Source organism: Juglans microcarpa x Juglans regia, chromosome 5D (assembly GCF_004785595.1).
Source record: "Juglans microcarpa x Juglans regia isolate MS1-56 chromosome 5D, Jm3101_v1.0, whole genome shotgun sequence".
Classification (NCBI taxonomy): Eukaryota; Viridiplantae; Streptophyta; class Magnoliopsida; order Fagales; family Juglandaceae; genus Juglans; species Juglans microcarpa x Juglans regia.
The window spans coordinates 4,448,254-4,472,320 of record NC_054602.1 but is presented as its reverse complement, the minus strand read 5'-3'; the positions used below and the strand labels follow the sequence as shown (position 1 = coordinate 4,472,320).

The window sequence follows — 24,067 nt, the reverse complement described above, 5'->3', positions numbered from 1 at the left end:
GAACTTCTGAAATAAGAAAATCATATAATCAGAGCCAGTTAAATTACCAAAAGGTCCTAGGTAGGGTTTTTAGGGTTTAAGAAGAGCTTGCATTCGTTTTTATACTCTCCTTTTAACCAGTCAGCTCACTATTTGGTTCTCGGATTTCCTTGCAAATACTTCTCATTTCACAATGTGGGCTCTTCGTCGTACTTCTATTCCTCTCAGGTAAGCCTGTGTGTGTATATATAAGTGAGTGGATGGGAATTTGTATCTGTTTAAATACTGAGAAAATTGGGGAAATTGACGGCAAGTTGGATTTTGGGTGTTAAATGGGCTACTCTTTGTTGGTTTCTTCTTTATAACGAAAAGTATGCTTCTTTGGGTTTTTAGCATCCGATCCCTCTGGTTTGTTACCGAGAAAACTAAGGAAAATGACAGGGAAGTTGGATGTTTAGGATTGATGGCTTCGTTGGCTGGTTGGTTTGTTCTTACCGCGTATATGTGTACTTATTTGTTGTTACAGTGGAAAGGGAAGGACGGTGAGAGCTTTTTATGGTTCCTGTCGTTTTTGTTTATTATTGAAAAACGTCCTTCCTCTGGTTCATATTTTCTAATAACGTCTGGTTCTTTTTGAGAGTGAAAAAGAATAGAAGTGGAATTTTGGGCTTAAAATTTTATGCGTTTCTTGTATTTTCTCATTTCCTGTCATGTCGTGGTGATGAAACGCAAATTTTATACTAGCGGTAATCAAATTCTCGCCATCATGTATTTTTTTATTCTGAGTAGTTGGTCTGCCAACTTCGTTTCCATTATTCACCACCTGCTTATGACCCATGTACTTGGGCTTTCGCCTATTTGATCAATAAAATCTTATTTACCGCCGATAAAAAAAAAAAATTAGTAGTTTCAAACTGTGTAAGTTTTGTGTTGCACGTTATTCACGAGTTAGCATTTCTTCCTTCTGATTAAGTTGTTTATTCGGGGAAGGCATCTTGTCAAATTCATTTATTTTTTAATGGTTCATATACACAATTACACAGTCCAGGTGTTACACTGTTGATATTAAAAAGTGGTAAGGGAAGGTTCGGCATGGGAACTTGAATGCACCGCAGCAGCAAAGAAGAATTCCATTATTTCTGTAAAACCCATTGTAGCTGCTATCCCTTAAGTTTTGTTATCCCATTTTTTGTCCAAACCTTCCAACCTTTTGCTGGATTCTGCATGTGAAAACTTTCTCCCATAACTCTCTTCCTGTAACGCTCCAATGAAATGCCCAAGTCACATGGCCTAGACTCCAAAATGACTAGTCAATGATACAATTGAAGCCACATTGGAACCTCATAAAGAGCAATAACTTCTTATTTTTAAGCAATGTGAGATCTCATGCACCACTTACTCTTATCCTTATCATACGGGTTATCACAATCTCCCCTCCTTAAATTCTCGATGTCCTCGTTGGGTCAATTTATCGTAGGTGGCACGGCTCAAGTCCCACATTTCAGGTTGGGATAGGCTCTGATACCATTTGTAATGCCCCAATGGAAGGCCCAAGTCACATGGCTTATACTCCAAAATTACTAGTCAATGATACAATTGGAGCTCCATTGCAACCTTATAAAGAGCAAAAACTTCTCCTTCCCAAACAATGTGGGATTCCATACACCACCTACCAGTATCCTTATCATATTCACACTTCGATATTTAATGATATCTACTCTCTCAACTATTATGATATCTTTTAAAAACTCTTTAACAACAAACCCTGCAATTGAATAAAATTTCTATTATTCATGCTTCTCTTGTTGATATTGTGCGATTTGATTGATTATTTATTTGTTTCTTCCTGTTTTCAGGAGCCGAGGGTTTAGCATAGGAACTTCTCATGTTTCTTGTGTGAAAGTAGAAATGCCAAGTACTTGTATAGAGGATGTCAAGACTGGTTCCCTTGAGTCTCCTCGAGAGCCATATGATAGATTTCAACCTCTGAAAAGATTTTGCCACCCAACATATGATTCTTTAAAGTTCTTTGTTGGTAGACACAGTTTTTCTTCGCAAGCTGGTGCAAAAAGTAGCGGAGAGGATGACTTAGAAGATGGTTTCTCTGAACTTGAGACGCATTCTAGTGCCGAGGTAAATCAAGACGTAGAGGATGAAAGTGATGATGAATTAACTTCCGAACCAGAACTTGCTGATGATGATGTTGAAGAGGCTTCTCAAATTGAGCTGGAGTTATCAGACACTGAGACTGACCCAAGTGAGAAAAAGACACCTAGGAAAAGGACTCAATCAGCACTGTTCAAAGCCATCTTGGCTGCTTCAGGTTCATCTTTTCATAGCGCGCTTGATAAGTGGGTTGAGCAAGGGAATGAATTGAGCCGGGCAGAGATCTCACTGGCCATGCTTAATCTTCGTAGACGCCGGATGTATGGGAGGGCATTGCAGGTAAATTTATGTCCGTTTGTATTCACTTAAAATTAGCTAGCACGGGGAATTGTTTTACCTTGTTCTCATACCTCATATTTATGGACTTAAATGGTCAAACTAGCAGGTCATTGTACTGATTAGGGGGAAAAATAGCAGCAGTTAATTGTACTAATAATTTTTTCTAAATATGAATTTGTAGTGTCTTAGATATTAAATACAGTACGCAGAAAATAAGGCGTCAACTTTTAATGGTTAGATCTTTCTCCATAGAGTTTTGTTTTTTTCTTTAAGTTCTCCATAGAGTTTTGAAATGGAATGTAAGTTGCATTTCAAATTTTTTAGAACTGTTGGTAGTTGATTTTCATTTGAAGTATTTGAAAGGTTATAGCGCCATTTAGTGGCATTTCTTATCTGGACAGCAACGCTAGGGAGGATTTTAATGATGGTCAATTTGAGGAAGCGCCCAATAACAGTGAAGGATTGGTATTATGCTTTTGGCTACTTTTTTCAATAAGTAAGTTACTTACAGAAAATGGTTGAGAGCTAAATAGTTACTCTCAATGCATTACTTTAGGGCCAATATAATGGTGCAGGATTCTTTACTGTTTCTCTCTCCATTGTTTGTCGAACTATGTTGTAGCATGAGATCAGCAGGATTGATGAGATTGCTTCCACTATCCATTTTCTAGGCCAGGGTTTAATTGAATTTGGAGTGATTTGAGTTATACACCGATATGTCTTCGAGCCATCTCCTCCTTCAAATAAGGGGTGGAGCATGTGGACATGGGTCTATTCCCATATGAGTGTCTAAGTGATATATTTACTTTAATTTGACCCATAGGATTTAGCCCAAGTGGTAAGGGCTTTGGTCTTAGGGGTATGCTCCCCCTAGGGCTAAGGTTTGAACTCCTTAGGTGCAAACAATATCTAGGGATCACATCTCATAGGTGAAAAAGCTGATGATTTATCCAATCCACGTGACATTAGGGTGTTACATGGGTCTAGGGTTTAACTCAGTAAAAGACCTATTGCGGTTGCATGGTCTATGGTGTTTAACTGGGCAAAAGATGTGTGAATGCCTTTTGTTTCTGTACTCAGTATCGACCTTTATTATGTCAGTCTGAAAGCACCATTTTGGCTTGACAAACTATCGAGTTCTTATTGTTTAGAGTCCATTTGTTAAGGCCTTGTTTGGATGTTAAGATGAGATCAAATGAGATGAAAAATCTGTAAATAGAAGTGAAATGGTTTGTGAATAGTAATAAAATGGTTTGAGTTAAGATGTTTTATGGGGTTTTGGGAAAGAAGAGAGAAAAAGTTGAATAAAAATATTATAAAGTTCAAATATTGTTATAATATTATTTTTTAATATTATTTTTGTTCTGAGATTTGAAAAGTTAAATTGATTTTTGTGTTTTATTTAGAACTTTGGAAAAGTTATAATGATTAGGTAATGATTAAATGAAAAAGTTGAAGATTTGAAATTGAAAAATGTTTGTGCTTGAGTGATGTTTGAATGATGAGATGAGATGTTTCAATAGCCAAACGAGCCCCATTCTGCACAATAGAAAGATTGGGCATTGAAGTCATAAATATGAATTCAAGGATGAATTAAGCGACTAGAACATCCATAGGAACCTTAGCTCTCATCTATCCATGTTTTAGTTGGACTGCTAATTTTTGTTTTCATTTTTGTTTCATTTTTGTTCTACCATTAATGGATGTTTGGGGAATGAGATGAGATAAGAATTCTATGAATTTGTGTGAAATAGTTTGTGAATAGTAGTGAAATGGTTTGATTTAAAATGTTTTATTGGGTTTTGAGGAATGAGAGAGAGAAAAGTTGAATAAAAATATTATATTAAAATATAAATTTTTAATATAATTTTTGTTTTGAAATTTGAAAAAATATTATTATTTTTTGTGTTTTGTTTGGGAGTTTGGGAAAAAGTTGTAATGATTAGATGAAAAAGTTGAAAATTTGAAATGAAAAGTGTTTGTATTTGAGTGATGTTTGAGAATAAAATTATGAGAACTTTTGAAATGAGATGAGATGAGATTCTTTCCCAAACAACTCCAATGTCTAGAAAAGAATGTTAATATTCTATTGGTAAGTACTTATCAGAAAGGAAAAAATATTCTATTGGTAGTATCTACTGGCACCTATGGTGTATATTAGTTTCAATTTCTAGTTCTATAATGGCATTAGTTGTGGACTTGAGGCAATTCTTCATTGGTTTTGCAGCTTTCAGAGTGGCTGGAAACAAATAAGCATCTTGACTTTGCTGAGAGAGATTATGCTTCTCGCCTTGATTTGATTGCCAAGGTACGTGGCCTCCAGCAGGCAGAGAACTACATTGGCAAGATCCCAAAATCCTTCAGAGGGGAGGTAATCTACCGAACCCTGCTGGCAAACTGTTCCACTGCTAACAACACTAAGAAAGCCGAAGAGATATTCAATAAAATGAAGGACCTAAACTTCCCAATTACATCATTTGCTTGCAACCAGTTGCTTCTACTCTACAAGAGGCTTGACAAGAAGAAAATAGCCGATGTATTATTATTAATGGAGAAAGAAAATGTCAAGCCCACTCTGTTCACTTATAAGGTCTTAATAGACGCCAAAGGCCAGTCCAATGACATAACTGGTATGGATCAAATTGTCGAGACAATGAAGGCTGAAGGCTTAGAACCTGACATTCATACACAGTCCATCTTAGCTAAGCATTATGTCTCAAGCGGACTTAAAGAAAAAGCTGAGGCAATGTTAAAGGAGATGGAAGGGGACAACTTAAAAAATCGTTGGGTTTGCCAAGTGTTACTTCCTCTTTATGCACAGCTGGGAAAGGCTGATGAGGTGAGTAGAGTTTGGAAGGCATGCGAGTCAAATCCTCGTCTGGAGGAGTGCATGGCTGCTATTGATGCATTGGGAAGATTGAACAAGATTGAAGAAGCGGAGGCAGTTTTTGAAAGGGTGTTGAAAACATGGAATACAGTTACGTCGAAGCATTACTCGGTGCTTCTCAGGGTGTATGCAAATCATAAGATGCTTGCCAAGGGCAAGGATCTTATCAAGCGAATGGCGGATAGTGGGTGTAGGATTGGCCCATTGACTTGGGATGCACTTGTAAAGCTCTATGTGCAGGCAGGGGAGGTGGAAAAGGCTGCTTCCATCTTGCAGAAGGCAACCCAACAGAACGAGATGAAGCCAATGTTCAGCTCTTTCATGGTTATTATGGAACAGTATGCTAAGAGGGGTGATATCCATAATTCAGAAAAAATGTTTCATAGGATGAGACAGGCTGGTTATGTGTCTCGTATGCGGCAGTTCCAAGCTCTAATGCAGGCTTATGTAAATGCTAAGGTGCCAGCTTATGGATTTAGGGAGAGGATGAAGGCAGATAATATATTCCCAAACAGATCTTTGGCAGCCCAATTGGCACAGGTTGATGCGTTTAGGAAGACACCTGTGTCAGATTTGCTTGATTGATGAACTTGTGACCTTGTTGTTCCTTTCAGGTCGCTCTAGCTACTGTAGTGTCAACTTTTTATATACTGTTGCAACAATATAAATTTGTAGGTTGATAATTTTGGATTATTATGTTCTTACTATTATATTGTTGTGTTTGGAAATTTTCACATCTTAAGATGGTGTATCCATATACTTTAGTCATTGGAGATTTTAGATATAGCATGGGAAGTTTGTTGCTACCCTTTTGAGTTTGAGGGATGCTAAGATCTTGTCAGTATTGTGCCATTATTTTGTAGTTTGTATTGTTGACTTTGTTATCCCGTGCAAGGACTCGTGGCCGATTTCTAGCTTATAACCATCAATAACTCCATATCCCCTCATTGGAATTACACTATGCTATGGGTTTAGTTTACTACAAATCCAACCCCCACTCCGCTAGGCACAAGATGTGAGGCCAAGTTTTTGGTTGAAAGAGCTGCAATCATACACTTGTAATCATTTTCATAATTTTGTTTTAAATTAAATTTAATTATGTAAAATTTGAAACTAAATAAAAAATTTAGTATTTTTAATGAAATTAAAATATTACATAAGTTAATTGTAAAATAAATTTATAAAATAGTTGTAAAAATGTTATTATTCTCGATTCAAAAACAAGATGATATTCTTATTTCTTTTTGCAAAATAAAAATATATCAAGTAATTTCTAATTAATGAAAGGTGATTACAATATTCATACAAATTAATTACATCATTGTGGTACGGTACCTATACAGTCAACAGAGTGAGAATAACTCCAGATGGTAATTGACGCATTAATTATACATCTTGTAGTTTATCCTATGTGATTAATACATCATAATAGGAGATTTATAAACGTAGCATATGCAAAGCTTATTGTATTTTATATATTTCATTAAAAGAAATTCCTAATTTTGAAATTAAAGAAAAGTAAAGAATAAACAATACCTACTAAACTTAACATTAAAACACACCTAAAAGTAGTATTCTTAGTACACTCTCGTTGGATTAGTTAAAAGTTAAATCCAATGAGTATTTAGCTATTAGAGAGTAAAATATGCTCACATTGGATTAGCCAAATTTCAAATATTTAGAATTTGGCTACAGTGACTTTCGAAAGTTTTTCCAAATTTAAAGGTTACTGTACATATATCAAATACATATTTTATTAATTATTTCTCTCTCCCTTTTTTTTATCATATATTTTATCACAATTGATATATTAATTTGAGTTAGTGATATATTAATTTAATAAAAATATGATTATTAATTAATATATAATAGGTAGAATAGTAAAATATGATAAAATAAAATAAATTAATAATTAAAAAAATTAAATATTTTTGAAATTATTAGTTATCCATTACTATATAATGAATAAATGTATAATCTAATGTGGAGATTTGATGTGAATAACTAAAACCAAATTTATCTTATATTATTTTATTATTATATAATGAAAAAATAGTTATTCCAATGTAGAGATTTATGTGAATGGAATAACTAAAAGTCAAATTTCTTTTACATTTATAAAAAATATCCTTTAACTTTGACTAATCCAATGAGAGTGCTCTTAGATTTGAAATAAAACTAAAATGTTTGTTAATATCGATGAGAGTTATTGTATTTTATATATCTATTTTTTTTTAAACTATGTTTTGAAGACTAAGGTCCCATTTGGATAATAAGATGAGTTGAGATGATTTTAGATGAAAGTTATATAAAATATTATTATAATATTATTTTTTAATATTATTATTTTTATTTAAAAAAGTTGAATTGTTTATTATATTTTATGTGAAAATTTAAAAAAATTATAATAATAAAATTAGTTAAAATGAGATGAAATGTAACACTTTCGCCATCCGTTAGGCCTATGCAAAGCAATCTTTTAAAGTAAGCTGTCATTTGTGCAGCCCAACTCGTTGTTTTGCGTAGGGTTGGTCATTCCTTGCGGGATGTCAGGTTACGTTATTGTGTTAGACCCCCACGTCGAGTTGCCTCTAGAGGAGCCGCCCATGCCCTAGTCATGGTGGAGACATGCACCTTGGCTAGCCTACAACCATGCCTTGGCTCGTGGGATGACACGCACGGGGCGCTCAGCATGCATGCATGCCTTGGCCCGCGCGATGGCACCCACGGGGCGCCCAGCATGCAGGCTAGCGAGGCTAGCAGGCGCACGGCAGCATGCGCAGCACAGACCCGCGCGCACATGCGCGTAGCGCAGGCCAGCACGCGCATGCGCGCGGCACCAGGCGCCCCAGTGGGCCGCACGCCCAGACACTTCGCAGTGCGCAGATCCGTGCACACACTAGTGGGCCGCATGGCCCTGCGAGCACCCAGGCGCCGCACAGGCAAGCCAGCCCCCGCGCGCGCGCACGCCCAGACTGACCATGCCGCACACCCGTATGGCCTTAGCAACCCCTGCCGCACATCAGCTTGACCATGGGCCTTTGCCGCATGCCAGCACGCCCACGCCCACCCTGCAGAGCACCAGCGAGGTTAGTGGCACGCCCCATGGCGTGCCATCCAGCGCACGGCTCCAGCCCGTGCCATGCAGCCAACGTCCAAGCCACCCACTTGGACCATGCCGAACCAACACTTAGCCATGGGCCAACCAACCAACATGCAACCACTTAGCCCACCATGGGCCCGTGCATGTCACACCATGGTTTAGTCCATGGCTTTATTTTATTGTTTTATTTACTTGATCCTTTAATTAATTGTTATTTACTTTGAAGGGACCATTTTAGGGTTTCCAAGTTGTAACCTATAAATAGGAACCTTAGTCATTTCATGAACATCTTTTGGCAAATTCCCTAGTGGGTAGACTTTTGTTCTTGTGATCATATTTCGGTGCTAGAGCACTTGGGCTTTTTGGGTGCAATTCGTGAATCCCAAAGAGAGGATCACACCTTGCAATTCGTGAATAGGTGTGGTTCATTCATCTATCTTGTTCTTACAACTTGGTGCAATTCGTGAATCCAAGTTGTTGTTCTATTATTTTATTTTCAAGTTCATCAATAAAGAGGTTTATTTCATTTATGTGCAATTCGTGAATCATAGTTGAATTGACTATCTTCTGTTCACTTTGTTCTTGATAATTATATCATTGTTCATCGTGTTCATCATTGGTTCATTGGAGTCATCCATTCCATTACATTCATTCAATCCAAACCAACACAAATTTCGACCAACACAAGTGTTAGTCAACTTTCCATAGTTGAGTGATTCCTTGTGTTACCCTAGCCGCATCCTTCCATAATCAATCAAGTCAAATTCGGCAATCACCTGCCTAATTAGACTTGACCTAGCCGACCCTCATACTTCCCATAATTAGAGTTCCTATAATTTAGGAACCTTAATTGACTCTTTCCTACCATATCCGGCCATATCCTTGTTCCATCTAAATCCCAAGAATTTAAAATTCCAAGCCGTCCAACTCCTCCATTCTTGTCCAAACCCTAGCCAACCAACATACCTTCCCAAACCCTAAACACCAACCCGAAGTGGCGCCAACCCTAGCACATCCTAGTGCCGTGCGCCCACAACCATTCCTATCCATACACAATCTTGAACCATTTCCTTGTTACATCATCTTTCTAGCCTAAACACCTAACCTCACCATACCATATTGACCATTTGACCATCCTTGGTCGAGAACCAAGCAAGAGAGGAACTAGGGATCGGTCAATTCGAGACTACCATTAGCGTGGCGAACTCAGTGTTTAGGGACTTGACCGAGGTCCCTAACATTAATTGGTGCTTTCATTGAGAGGATTCTTGTTTGGTGAAATTGAGAAGTTCTCACTTCTCCACGAGGTAAACAACGCGTTAACTCTAACTTTGTGAATTGGTTGGGGGAGACCCTCGTTGGATCCCATATATTATTGTTGATTGTGAAATTGAAGTTTGGGGGTTGAGGTAGAGGACGGAGTAGAGTTCTTGTAGGGATTGACCACCCTTAAAGGTGGAGGATCCAAGGTTGGACAGTGTGTGTGCAAGAGGGCTTCCCATCCTTGAAGGTGGACAACTCAAGGTTGGACTTGGTGGACCCATCCTACCGACCAAGAGAAGTGCACAAGCTGTCCAAGCTACACCAACCAGAATTTTTCAGTTTGCAAGCACTTTCAAGAGACTAGTTTGCAAGCAGCATGACTACAAGCCATCAAGAGGCCGAAGAGCTCAATAGTTCCAACCGGGAACGTATTGAGAAGCTTGAAGAGCAAAGTACAAGAGTCTTGGACATCTTGAGTGAGGTCAATACCAATATGGCCGAACTTAGGATGGCCTTGAATGTCACCTCACCTGACAATGAAGAACATAGAAGAACCATGGAAGCCTTGAGGAGAGAAACACACGAGAATGTTGAAAGAATAGAAAGAATGATTGTTGAAGGTCAAGCTCCACGTCGTGAGATGAATGGACAAAGGCATGATGCTTTTGTAGATGGAGTAGAGACAAGTGTGACCGAATCTATGCATGATTCTATGCATGAACCACCAAGAGTAGAGGTGAGAAGAGGAGGACGGGTAGAGCATGGTAACGTGGCCGTTGAAAGATGGATTCATGATGGAAGCCACCATGGGAGTCCAAGCTTGAGGGGAAGATCACAAGATGTGAGATATGAGCTACCTAGATATGAAGAGGGCCATGAGGCCGAGCATGAGTATGAAGAAGAGAGGCCATTTGGCCAGGACCACCGCGAGAATAGAAGACGTGACCACTATGCAAGACATGGAGACCGACAAGGGAGAAGGTTTGGTGATGATTTCCATGACGAGAGAAGGGGAAACCGGGACAATGACCGGGGACCCAAGAGGACAAAAGTGGACTTTTCCAAGTTCAATGCGGGGGACCCCTATGAATGGCTTGACAAGGTTGATCATTATTTCCACACCTACGAAGTTCCAAGGAGGGAGAGAGTCTCCACGGCCTGTTTCTATTTAGAGGGCAAGGCGAGTAAGTGGTGGAGATGGATTAGGGATCAATACGAAAAAGATGAGAAAAGATTGGGATGGACCATGTTTGAGAAAGAGTTCCTATTGCAATTTGGCCCGTCACCCACAATTAACCACCATGGTCAATTGGCTAAATTAAAACAAGAGGGAAAGGTTCACCATTACATAGAAGAATTTCGGCAACTACAAACACTAGTGAGGGGATGGTCCGAAGAGGCACTCATTGGTACATTTGTTGATGGTTTGAAGCCTTGGCTAGCCAAGGAGATCAAATTGAAGCAACCAACATGGATTCAAGAAGTAATGAGGATGGTCGAAATCCTTGAAGAGAGTGGTAACATGGAGAGAAGATTCTCCAAGGACGTGGGGAGCAAAGCCTCAAAAACTTTGCAAACCAAATCACCTTGGAAGCCGAAGGTGGAGATGGAGTTTTCTAAACCTAAACCCTATGAGGTTAAGAAACTCTCTAAAGAAGAAGTCCAAGAAAGAATCAAGAAAGGATTATGCTTCAAATGTGGAGATAAATGGAGCAAAGAGCATGCATGTAAATCGGGTAAGGCCTATTTGATGATTGAAGAGGAAGGGAATGAAGAGTCTTCAAGTAGTGAGTCCGAACAAGAGGAAGCCGAACCTAGTGAAGGGGATGAAGATGTCGAATTGTCACTCAATGCTATGTCCGGAGTCCAAAGGCCCACTTCTATGAGGGTCATGGCATGGATTGGGAAATTCGAAGTCACTTTGTTGGTAGATAGTGGCTCAACACACAACTTCATCAATTCCAATATCGTCACCAAGGTGGGATTGAAACCAAGCACCATGGAGCCCTTTGATGTTAAAGTGGCTAATGGGGACAAGTTGAGGTGTGAGGGCCTTGTGAGAGACGTAAGAATGAATGTTCAAGGAGTAAGAATTGTGGCGGATTTGCATGTGTTGGCACTAGTGGGACTTGATGTCGTCTTGGGCAATGCATGGCTCAAAGGCATTGGTAAAGTTGTAAATGATTATGAGAAGATGACAATGGAGTTTCAGATTGGTTCTAAAAAGAAACTTTGGACCGCTTTGACCACGAAGGAGGTGAAGTCATGTGAGGCAATGATGTTTGAGAAATTGTGCAAAGGTGGAGCTAGTTGCTTTGCCATTATTCTAGCAACACAAGAAGCCATATTTGAGGAGGAGAAAAGTGAAGAAGGGAGCAAGATTGGTGACTTGTCCTTGCTGCCCGTAGAGGTCCAAGAGGTCTTGAGAGACCACATGAGGGTTCTAGAGGTGCCAACTTCTTTGCCACCTTCTAGAGTGTTCGATCATACTATTGCCTTGGGAGATGAGAGCAAACCGGTCAATGTGCCACCATACCGGTATGCTCATTTCCAAAAAGAAGAGATAGAAAGACAAGTGGAAGAAATGTTGAGAGGAGGCTTGATAAGGCCTAGCAATAGTCCTTTTTCGTCACCGATCTTATTGGTGAGAAAGAAGGATGGTACTTGGAGATTTTGCACGGATTATAGGGCTTTGAATGAAGCCACCATTAAAGATAGGTTTCCAATACCTACGGTGGATGAAATGCTAGATGAGTTGCATGGGGCAAGTGTCTTTTCAAAACTTGATTTGAGAGCGGGCTACCATCAAATCCGAATGAAGGAGGGAGATGTACACAAGACGGCCTTTAGAACTCATAATGGTCATTATGAATACCTTGTGATGCCATTCGGATTATGCAATGCCCCTTCAACATTCCAAGCGGCCATGAACACCATCTTTAAGCCCTTATTGAGAAAATTTTTATTGGTCTTCTTTGATGATATTTTGATTTATTCTAAAACCATGGAGGACCACAAGTTACATTTGGAGGTAGTGATGAAGATTCTTGAAGACCACCACTTTTTCATTAAAGCATCAAAATGTACTTTCATGGAAAAGGAGCTTGAATATTTGGGGCACTTCATTTCGGGTGAAGGAGTGAAGGTGGATCAAAGGAAGATAGAGGCCATGGTTGATTGGCCATTGCCCAATAATGTTTCGGCCTTGAGAGGTTTCTTGGGACTAACCGGCTACTATAGGCGGTTTGTGAAGAACTATGGGCTTATTGCTAAGCCACTCACTTCCTTGTTGAAGAAGGATAATTTTGCATGGACCCAAAGGGCGAGAGAGGCTTTTGAAGAATTGAAAAGAGCCATGACCACTACTCCCGTATTAGCATTACCAAATTTTGAGAAGATCTTTGAAGTGTACACCGATGCAAGTGGGGATGGAATAGGGGCTGTTTTGGTCCAAGAAAAAAGGCCAATAGCTTTTATTTCCAAAGCCCTTGGACCTATGAAGAAAGCATGGAGTACCTATGCAAGGGAGATGCTTGCAGTTGTTCATGCCGTGAAGGTGTGGAGGCCGTATTTGTTGGGAAGGAAGTTCACTATAGTCACGGATCAATAAGCCTTGAGACACTTGTTGCAACAAAAAATAGTAACTCCGGAACAACAAAAGTTTCTTGTCAAATTGTTGGGATTTGAGTATGACATTGTGTATCAACCCGGAAAAGAGAACAAAGTTGCGGATGCACTTAGTAGAAAAGAAGGAAGCTCAACATTGTGGCAAGTGCATGAAGAGGATGATGATAGCTTGATGACATTGAGTGGGGCCGAATGGAGGATATGGGACAAGATCCGTGAGGCAACCAAGCTTGATGCGAGAGCCATTGAGATTGTAGAGCTTTTAGAAGCTCAAGGTGACGGGGTAATCGGCTTCAAGTTGAAAGAGGGACTAATCTACTACAAGAACTATGTGTATGTCCCTAATGTACCGAATTTGAGAAAGGAGATTCTTGTCACTTCCACAATAGTAAAGAGGGAGGCCACTCCGGGTGGTTGAGAACATATATAAGGGTCAAGTATTTTTTCTATTGGGAAGGGATAAAGAAGGCCGTGAAGAAACTTGTGTCGGAATGTGATGTGTGCCAAAAATCTAAGTATGAGACAAGGCCACCATCCGGATTCTTGCAACCATTGCCTATTCCTAATTTGATTTGGGAAGATGTGAGTATGGACTTCATCGAAGGGCTACCTATCAGTGGTGGGTTTGAGGTGATTTTTGTGGTGGTTGATAGGCTAAGTAAGTATAGCCATTTCATTCCTCTTACCCACCCATATTCGGCCAAGAGTGTGGCCAAGGCTTTTATTGATCATGTGGTGAAACTACATGGGTTCCCCAAGAGCATTGTCACGGATAGAGATAGAGTCTTCATGAGTTCATTTTGGAAAGAATTATTTGAGCTTCAAGGTAGCAAGTTGAAGACGAGTTTATCGTACCACCCACAAACCGATGGGCAAACGGAAATTGTTAATAGAACACTTGAGCAATACTTAAGGTGTTTTTGCCATGAAGAGCAAAAGAAGTGGGGTGAGTACTCGCCTTGGGCCGAATATTGGTACAACACTTCTTTCCATGCCTCCATAAAAAGAAGTCCGTTTGAAGTTGTTTATGGGAGAGCACCACCTATGTTGGTGAACTATGAAAGGGGCATGGCTAAGAATGAAGAAGTTGAAAATGAGTTGATAACTAGGGATGAAATCCTAGTGAAAGTGAAGAATGAGCTTGTCAAGGCTCAACAAAGAATGAAGAAATATTATGATGAAGGTAGAAGAATGGTTTCCTTTGAAGTAGGGGACTATGTGTATTTGAAGCTTCAACCCTTTGGCCAAAGAACATTGAGGAAAAAGCTTAATTTGAAGTTGGCCAAGAAGTATTATGGACCTTTCAAAGTGCTTGAAAGGTTGGGTGAGGTGGCTTATAAATTGGAACTTCCTCCAAGTTCCAAACTCCATCCGGTGTTCCATGTAACCGTACTAAAGAAGAGGATTGGGGACCCTAGTCTCATTGTGGATGAGCTACCTAAGTTTGATGATGAAGGGCGAATGCTTTTACAACCAAAGGAAGCTCTCAATTATAGGGTGGTTCCAAGAGGAACCATGAGAAAAAGTGTGTGGCAAGTTTTGATAAAGTGGGATAAAGCCCCAAAGGAAGAGGCTACTTGGGTGGACTACGATGATATAAGGACAAGATTTCCTCAATTTATCCTTGAGGGCAAGGATATACTTAAAGAGAGGGGATTGTTAGACCCCCACGTCGAGTTGCCTTTAGAGGAGCCGCCCATGCCCTAGTCATGGTGGAGACATGCACCTTGCCTAGCCTACAACCATGCCTTGGCTCGTGGGATGACACGCACGGGGCGTCCAGCATGCAGGCTAGCGAGGCTAGCAGGCGCACGGCAGCATGCGTAGCACAGACTCGCGCGCACATGCGCGCAGCGCAGGACAGCGCGCGCATGCGCGCGGCACCAGGCGCCCCAGCGGGCCGCACGCCCAGACACTTCGCAGTGCGCAGATCAGTGCACACACCAGTGGGCCGCATGGCCTTGCGAGCACCCAGGTGCCGCACATGCAAGCCAGCCCACGCGCGCGTGCACACGCCCAGGCTGACCATGCCGCACACCCGCATGGCCTTAGCAGCCCCTGCCGCACATCAGCTTGACCATGGGCCTTTGCCACATGCCAGCACGCCCACGCCCACCCTGCAGAGCACCAGCGAGGCTAGTGGCACGCCCCATGGCGTGCCATCCAGCGCACGGCTCCAGCCCTTGCCATGCAGCCAACGTCCAAGCCACCCACTTGGACCATGCCGAACCAACACTTAGCCATGGGCCAACCAACCAACATGCAACCACTTAGCCCACCATGGGCCCGTGCATGTCACACCATGGTTTAGTCCATGGCTCTATTTTATTGTTTTATTTACTTGATCCTTTAATTAATTGTTATTTACTTTGAAGGGACTATTTTAGGATTTCCAAGTTGTAACCTATAAATAGGAACCTTAGTCATTTCATGAACATCTTTTGGCAAATTCCCTAGTGGGTAGACTTTTGTTCTTGAGATCATATTTCGGTGCTAGAGCACTTGGGCTTTTTAGGTACAATTTGTGAATCCCAAAAAGAGGATCACACCTTGCAATTCGTGAATAGGTGTGGTTCATTCATCTATCTTATTCTTACAATTTGGTGCAATTCGTGAATCCAAGTTATTGTTCTATTATTTTATTTTCAAGTTCATCAATAAAGAGGTTTATTTCATTTATGTGCAATTCGTGAATCATAGTTGAATTGACTATCTTCTGTTCACTTTGTTCTTGATAATTATATCATTGTTCATCGTGTTCATCATTGGTTCATTGGAGTCATCCATTCCATTACATTCATTTAATCCAAATCAACACAAATTTCGACCAACACAAGTGTTAGTCAACTTTCCATAGTTGAGTGATTCCTTGTGTTACCCTAGCCGAATCCTTCCATAATCAATCAAGTCAAATTCGGCAATCACTTGCCTAATTAGACTTGACCTAGCCGACCCTCATACTTCCCATAATTAGAGTTCCTATAATTTAGGAACCCTAATTGACTCTTTCCTACCATATCCGGCCATATCTTTGTTCCATCTAAATCCCAAGAATTTGGGAAACCTTCCTAAATTCAAATTTCAAGCCGTCCAACTCCTCCATTCTTGTCCAAACCCTAGCCAACCAACATACCTTCCCAAACCCTAAACACCAACCCGAAGTGGCGCCAACCCTAGCACATCCTAGTGCCGTGTGCCCACAACCATTCCTATCCATACACAATCTTGAACCATTTCCTTGTTACATCATCCTTCTAGCCTAAACACCTAACCTCACCATACCATATTGACCATTTGACCATCCTTGGTCGAGAACCAAGCAAGAGAGGAATTAGGGATCGGTCAATTCGAGACTACCATTAGCATGGCGAACTCAGTGTTTAGGGACTTGATCGAGGTCCCTAACATATTGGCGCATCTTGTCCTTATTGAAGGGGGATTTCTTGCCTTTTAAGGTTTCTCCTTGTCACTGAGCAATTTGCAATTTGACACAACTTAATCCTATGATTCCTATCCAATTCATCTCTCTCTCTCACACACACACACACACTATGTATGTATGTATATATATATATATACATTATGTATATATATATTATATATATGACTGTAAAAGAGTGCGTTTGACACAAGAGATCTTGATCTAGTAAGAACAGCACTGCAAATGGGGGATAGATCCCTCGTACCTAATGGGAGAAAGGCAAGGAAATGTTCATGCAAATCATGACAGCGTACCAAACCTTTTTGGGCATGCCACCTACAAAACCTGCATTCAAGAAAGTGGATCCTGCAACTTTATAATACCAGTTGGAGTTAATTTTTTTAGACAGTTAAATTCTCAATAGATATCATGAAATCTATTTCTAGTGTCTATTTCTCTCTCACTTTAAACTTAGAAATAAGAAACTCTATAATAATTTTAAAATCAAAATCATTTATCTAAATTGTCTAAGTAGTCTTTGGTAATTGAAGGGGACATAAAGTGCCAATTTAAAGGCCAATAAAAAGGGCGATGAGAGACAAATATGCAAATAAAGAAAAGAGAGAGAAGAGGTTATCATGATAGCAAAAGAGGAATCCTAACGGATATCTGAAACTGCAACCTTTCATTAAGTTGGGAAGAAGTTGGCTCCATAATTAAAATATGAGTACTATTATATTCTTAAAAGAACTGCACAAAAGTAATTCTATAAAATGATATGATTTTATTTGATCTGTTAAATCTACTTTATAATAAAAATAATTTTATAATCTGACCAACTATATCAAGTTACATTAAAATTATTTTTGTGTAATTATTTTGTGACTAGAGACTAGAGTATTCCTAAAACAAAATATTTGAATTGGAGGGCTTAAGTGCAATAGAACATATCTAACATCATAAGATAAATACCAGTAAATGAGGACAGCTGAGTCAGTAGGAACATTCAATTTTATCAAAGATTCGGAGCCCATCTATCCCTCGAAAGCAAATTGTTAAGAACATCAAGAAAAAAATTATTTTGATTTAGAGAGAGAGAGAGAGAGAGAGAGAGAGAGAGTTTTCATCATCTTTCAGGAAAAGGATTTTACATAAAAAAATTTCGGATTTAGAAGATATAAATAAGATTGCATGGGTCAGCTCTCTCGTTGATCTCAACATGGCAGCCCTTAAAGTCACCAAAAAACACCACAAACACCTTAATAACCCTTTCCCGTCGACCCCAACAGGCCTACCTTCCATCCGAGGAACTCTGTTTTTCAATTCCAAAAGAGTGCCTTCACGCCAAATCTTCTCGATCGGGGAGGACTTCCAGATTCTTTGGAGCTCCAACCATGGTGGTTATATCTCAATTTATCATAAATCAAGTCCTTCTAGATCCATATGGTCTACCATACCGGGCCAAGCCTTTGTGTCTGCTGCATTAGCCGAAACGGAGGTGGAGGAAAGCAGGGGATCTTTTGTTGTGAAAGATGGAGATGTTCATTTGGTCTGTAATGATCAAACCATAGAGGACATAAGAGTGATCGATAAGTTTGATCGTTCTTTAGAGGGTAACTATCAAGATTCTCCATCTGGGTATCCGTGGTTTGAGCAGAAAAAAGGTATGAATAGCACCAAATTCCCTATTTTGCTAATAACTGGTTGGATTTTCAGCATGAAGAAAAATAAAAGGCAGTTTTGGAAAGACGGAACTGCTGCAGAAATACAATTCGAGGACAAGGAACCTTCAACTTCTGCGAGGTATTGGGTTTTGTTTGAGCAGAAGAACAGTAATCAGATTGGTTTCCAAGTGATTCTCGGGCAATCAAACTTTAAGCTATACCCAAAAGCCTCCTCAACAGCTTCAGGAAGATACCGGAGGTTTAGGCGGAGGCTGGGGCTGATAAAGAAACGGATGCTTGGTTTCTGTTGGTACATTTCAAGGCCGAGAGGGTATGTCACAGTTTCCTCAGCAGAGGAGGAAATAGAAGAGTTGAGAGTTTCAGAATCCACGCAGTTCAACAGGGTCTGCTTGACCTATTCAAGTGAAGCAAATGAAAGATTCTATGGTTTTGGGGAGCAGTTCTCACACGTAAATTTCAAAGGCAAACGGGTACCTATTTTCGTTCAAGAACAAGGCATCGGAAGAGGGGATCAACCAATTACTTTTGCCGCTAACTTGGTTAGCTATAGGTAGATGAAAAAAAATAGCTCTTTCACCACCTTATGCTTGACCTGTATAGCACGTGAAAAATTGAAACAGTTTTTCCTTATTGCAGGGCTGGTGGTGATTATAGTACAACTTATGCTCCTTCTCCATTCTATATGACGTCCAAAATGAGGTCTCTTTACCTTGAAGGATATGATTATTCCGTGTTCGATCTAACTAGGCATGATAGAGTTCAAATTCAGGTATGGTGGATCTTACAGCCATAATGAAAACTTAAAATTGTATATTTGTTTGAGTCAAAGTGATTCAGATACTCTTTTCTATCGACTAAAGGAATTCGGATATCAATCAGGAGAATGCTGTAAAAGTTTTTGGAAGGGCATTGGAAAAGTAAAAATTTCAATTAAGCAGAAACTGAACCTTTTGGTTTGGAAGAAGCAATGCTTGTCATTAAGGAAGACGCATACCTACATTAAGCCATACTAAAAACCATATTGCACTCATACATTGGTTCACTACCAAATCAATGAATAAAAAGATGGCCTTAAAATGCCCGACTGTAATGTTTTCCTGGCGGTAAATTAAAAGAGTTGACAAGGAACTGGATTGTTTTCTTAGTACATAATGGGCTCATTCAAGATCTTAAACCTGCAGTTTCCCATTTTCTGTATGCTGGAGATTGCAGATACACGGGTCTTCCGTTCAAGGACAGATTTTGCATGGGAACTCACCTTCTGAGCTCATTGAACATTTTACTGAAACCATTGGGAGGCCTCCTGAGCTTCCTGAGTGGATAATATCTGGTGCTGTGGTTGGAATACAAGGTGGCACAGAAACTGTTCGCCATACATGGGATGAGCTAAGGACCTACAATGTTCCCATTTCAGCATTTTGGCTCCAGGTAATGCAGCCTTATGCAGGTCTCTTAACATGCTTAAACCACTTGAAACTGTTAAGGTATTTTTTTCTGTATTTTTTTTAATAAACTGTTAAGGTATTTTTTTAATAAAAAAAAAAATCATTTCAATAACTACTCAGAAAATCTCGACACCCACATCAGTAAGGAGACAACTTTTGAAACATCTAAATTAGGCTTTCACCACTGAAGATTTTCAGTATTCGAACAGATTGTCTAAAACAATATATGGTTATATTTGCAAGCATCCATTTGAATTGATTTATATTTGAATTGATTTATATTATGTAGCAATCTGTTGAATAGGATTGGGTGGGGCAGAGGGAGACATTGATTGGATCACAACTCTGGTGGAACTGGGAAGTGGATACAGAAAGGTACTGGGGATGGCAACAACTAGTTCAAGACCTAAGTGTTCGGCATATCAAAGTGATGACATACTGCAATCCTTGTCTAGCTCCGGTGAAGACCTTTCTCACTTATGCGATTCATAATAAATCCTATCGTAATTCCTGCAATTAGTTGTAGTTCACTTCATCACGGTATGAAGGGTAATGCCATTAGAAACATGAAAAATCCAGATTGATTGTTTGATATCATTGATCACATTTCTATCCTAGAAGTAAAATGATGGCTGTACCCCTTGTACAGAAAAAAAGCTGTGCTGCAATTGGTGCTAGATTGAGAGTTTTCCACTTTATCTGACAGATTCATGAGAAGCCAAACAGAAGGAGAAACCTTTTTGAGGAGGCAAAGAACTTGGACATCTTGGTAAAAGATAAGCAAGGACAACCATACATGGTTCCAAATACAGCTTTTGATGTTGGGATGTTGGATTTGACACACCCAAATACTGCTAGTTGGTTCAAACAAATTTTACAAGAAATGGTGGATGATGGAGTCCGAGGATGGATGGCTGATTTTGGTGAAGGCCTGCCTGTGGATGCCACCCTCTATTCAGGTCTTAAATTTGAAATTATACTTAAAAAAACTCAATATAAGGTCGGTAATTTTTTTCTAATTAATGGGTTCTTGTGATTCCAAGTGATATAACAAATGAATGAAGCAAATTCATTTTCTCAAGAATCCCATAGCCCACCTATTCTCATGTAACGGGATCTAAGAGGTCAATGCCAAGTGGCAAGCTTCTACTTGCTGGCTCCTGCTTTTAGCTACTTACAATATAGAATGATTATGTTCTTCATCCTAGGTCTTCATAGTGGATTTTTGTTTTTTTCTGAGAAGTAATTCAATTTTACTGCACAGAGGAGCACAACCCTGGTACACAGGAAGTATATAGTACTAGTAGGATACACCCAACTAGGAGAACACAAAAAATAGCCAAATTATTTCAAATCTAAAAACTTAAAAAGGTGGAGAATTGGGAACTGTTATGAGCAGCTATCCAAAGTTAGAGAGTGCTAAATATTGTGCCTTTTAACTCTGTCAGGGTCCTCTCTTGGTCTTCAAAAGTCTGGCCCTTGCATTCTCGCCAAAATGAACCACATTAAGCACAGCTGATTTTGGCATCTTTTAATTAGAGAGAAGAAAGATATCTGCTACTTTCAACACCCAAAGCTGAAACAACAATATAGTGACCCTTTGGTATTTTTCCTCTTCTAAACTTTTTTATGGTGGGAGGAGTTTTTTTGAATTTTTTGAATTTTTTTTTATGCATCTCTTGACAATGACAGTCTTCAGGCATTTAATAGAATTGCTAGGGAAACATTCTTCCGCAACTGATTTTTCCACAAAAAGGGAATGTATTAGGTATTAACTTTCCAAACACTTAGTCTCTCATGTTTTTCTCATAGCTTTTGATAAGGGTTCAAAACTTCAAATGCTAATTTTTCCCATCACGCTTTCCATATCCTGTACATTTCCCTACATACACTTGACAAACTAGTAAACTACATCTACATTATATAATATTATCGTGCAAGACTTATAAATCATGAAGGCAATCCAAATCAGTGGGCTTTTCAACAAAGTGCCCTTGACCTTAATATCAACATTTTCAACTTACATGGTTCTGAGGCTGTCAGCATCCCAACCCCAAAAGAATGAAAAAGAGAATTATCACTTCTTTGAAATAATAAGAAAATAAATCGTGTCCCAATCCAAAGGGAGGGTTAGTATATAGGTAAATTGGTGTGCAATGGTTTAAGTGGTAATAACCAATTGTCTTGGTGTATTTTCCCTTACATGATTATTCTTTATGAATTCAAATATACTAATAATTTATCAGACTAACCATTTCAGGTGAAGATCCTATTTCGGCGCATAATAGGTACCCTGAGCTATGGGCTCAAATAAACAGAGAGTTTGTGGAAGAATGGAAAAGGAACCATGCGGGTAAGATGAAAGAAGACCCAAAAGAAGCCCTAGTTTTCTTCATGAGAGCTGGTTTCAGAAATAGTCCCAAATGGGGGATGCTATTTTGGGAAGGAGACCAAATGGTAAGTTGGCAGGCTAATGATGGGATAAAGAGTGCTGTTACTGGTCTATTGAGCAGTGGACTTTCAGGGTATGCTTTTAACCACAGTGATATTGGAGGCTACTGTGCAGTAAACTTACCGTTTATCAGGTATAGAAGAAGTGAAGAGTTGCTTTTACGTTGGATGGAGCTAAATGCTTTCACCACAGTCTTCCGGACCCATGAAGTAAGTTTCAAAACCCTGACACATTATTACACAACATCCGTAAGTTTTGTCTTTTATCCTAATCATTATATACAAGCGTAAAAATGAAAAATGGAATACAAAAATGATGTAGGTTTTACTTAAGGTTGAAATTCAAATCTCAGACTTGTGCATAAAAAAAGCACATTCCCAAAAGTAATCCTTTTAAGAATGTTAAAATTGCAAATAGTCTATATTTTATTTCTTTCTCCAATCCTCTCTTTTTTCTTTTTTCTTTTCCTTTCTGAACATTAGGAATTGTTTATACCTATGAAACTCAGCTTTAACATGACATAGGAGCTAAAATTAAAAAATGTTACTCAGCTCAAGTGTACGTTTTCAGTTTAACATCTTTGATTCTTTCACCCGAAGACCATAAGAGGTAGAATCTCATGAATAACTGCCATCTGACTGTTTTTTCTGAGCAGGGTAACAAGCCATCCTGCAATAGTCAATTCTACTCAAACCACCATACCTTATCACAATTTGCTCGTTTTGCTCAAGTATACAAAGGATGGAAGTTTTACAGAATTCAACTTGTAAAGGTATTACCAGAACTCAATAAATACTAATTTCTTTTCCAATTGGGGGAGTAAATTTAGCCAAACGTCCCCATGGGGTAATATTTTTTTGATAACAGGAAGCTGCTCAAAAAGGTCTGCCAGTTTGCCGCCACCTATTTCTCCACTACCCAGAAGATGATCATGTTCATAGCTTGATTTACCAACAATTCTTGGTCGGTACTGAGATCCTAGTGGTGCCTGTCCTAGACAAGGGCAAGAAGAACGTTAAGGTCTATTTTCCAGTGGGAGAACGTTGTGATTGGCAACATATCTGGACCGGAAAACTATTTAGAGAACAAGGTTGTGAAGCTTCGGTAGAAGCTCCAATCGGTTATCCTGCTGTATTTGTAAAGACTGGCTCCACCATTGGAGAGACCTTCATTAAAAATCTGAGAGATTTTAATATTCTTTAACCAAAAACTTCTCAAAGAAGGGGACTAATCACTCATAATTGGCTGTTCTTCCAATTTCATGCATTCTCAGTTTGTTGGCATTGGCAAATAACATATATTTTACGTACCTTAAGTTTATTGAAATGTTGGTGGAAGGTACCTTCGATCAATGGTGATTCGGCTTCCTAGTTGGGAAGCCATTGGAGTTCCCAGAAGTGTCAATGAACTAACGCATAACCTCTCAAAATGGCTTACTTTCGATCTATATAGAAAGGTTGATTTCCAACATTTCATATTCCAACTGCATCAGACAGATCTTCCCGTTAGCCAACGATCTAATGTGTTCATAGACCCAGGTATCAAAGCATAATTGCTTGATATAAACTTCATCACACCAGCTTCATGCTTCAGAAACTCAACCCAGCCTGGTCCCTGATCTTGGACATATTGCTGCTATGTACTAATCATAGTTTCAAGTTTCAACCATAGAATTTAACATTGTTGAAAGGTGGCGTATTTCTGAGCAGTTTATAGATATCCACAAAAATCATTGCATTTAACAGATCACAGCAGGAGAC

General features: G+C 39.4%; 4 protein-coding genes across 4 annotated transcripts in view; 3 read left to right on the top strand and 1 right to left on the bottom strand.

The window, feature by feature from the left end:
* Positions 1-53: 53 nt before the first annotated feature.
* Positions 54-6,039, top strand: LOC121265177 (pentatricopeptide repeat-containing protein At1g80270, mitochondrial-like). The gene is made up of 3 exons (XM_041168686.1): positions 54-207; positions 1,836-2,424; positions 4,652-6,039. The coding sequence occupies exons 1-3, from the start codon at positions 173-175 to the stop codon at positions 5,894-5,896; spliced, it is 1,869 nt and encodes a 622-aa protein (XP_041024620.1). The 5' UTR covers positions 54-172; the 3' UTR covers positions 5,897-6,039.
* Positions 6,040-10,053: 4,014 nt separating this feature from the next.
* Positions 10,054-13,722, top strand: LOC121264784. The gene is made up of 3 exons (XM_041168084.1): positions 10,054-12,645; positions 12,778-13,233; positions 13,366-13,722. Exons 1-3 carry the CDS (start codon positions 10,054-10,056, stop codon positions 13,720-13,722), a joined length of 3,405 nt encoding a protein of 1,134 aa, XP_041024018.1.
* Positions 13,723-16,866: 3,144 nt separating this feature from the next.
* LOC121265174 (microtubule-associated protein 70-2-like) overlaps positions 16,867-24,067 on the bottom strand; it is a 28,833-nt gene continuing 21,632 nt past the window's right edge. The window contains exon 12 of the transcript XR_005940630.1: positions 16,867-16,885. The gene's annotated coding sequence lies outside the window, so the exon portion shown is untranslated. The remainder of the gene's footprint in view (positions 16,886-24,067) is intronic.
* Positions 17,822-23,517, top strand: LOC121265172 (sulfoquinovosidase-like). The gene is made up of 8 exons (XM_041168672.1): positions 17,822-18,960; positions 19,047-19,179; positions 19,623-19,838; positions 20,160-20,315; positions 20,562-20,814; positions 22,116-22,516; positions 22,963-23,079; positions 23,175-23,517. Exons 1-8 carry the CDS (start codon positions 17,945-17,947, stop codon positions 23,508-23,510), a joined length of 2,628 nt encoding a protein of 875 aa, XP_041024606.1. The 5' UTR covers positions 17,822-17,944; the 3' UTR covers positions 23,511-23,517.

Coding starts and splice junctions, on each gene's coding strand:
- LOC121265177 (XM_041168686.1), top strand. CDS start 173: ATGTGGGCTCTTCGTCGTACTTCTATTCCTCTCAG. Junction 208..1,835: donor CGTACTTCTATTCCTCTCAG/GTAAGCCTGTGT, acceptor TCCTGTTTTCAG/GAGCCGAGGGTTTAGCATAG. Junction 2,425..4,651: donor TGTATGGGAGGGCATTGCAG/GTAAATTTATGT, acceptor TTGGTTTTGCAG/CTTTCAGAGTGGCTGGAAAC.
- LOC121264784 (XM_041168084.1), top strand. CDS start 10,054: ATGACTACAAGCCATCAAGAGGCCGAAGAGCTCAATAGTTCCAACCGG. Junction 12,646..12,777: donor TATTGAGAAAATTTTTATTG/GTCTTCTTTGAT, acceptor TTCATGGAAAAG/GAGCTTGAATATTTGGGGCA. Junction 13,234..13,365: donor CAGTTGTTCATGCCGTGAAG/GTGTGGAGGCCG, acceptor TTGGGATTTGAG/TATGACATTGTGTATCAACC.
- LOC121265172 (XM_041168672.1), top strand. CDS start 17,945: ATGGCAGCCCTTAAAGTCACCAAAAAACACCACAAACACCTTAATAAC. Junction 20,815..22,115: donor GGATGCCACCCTCTATTCAG/GTCTTAAATTTG, acceptor TAACCATTTCAG/GTGAAGATCCTATTTCGGCG. Junction 22,517..22,962: donor CAGTCTTCCGGACCCATGAA/GTAAGTTTCAAA, acceptor TTTTCTGAGCAG/GGTAACAAGCCATCCTGCAA.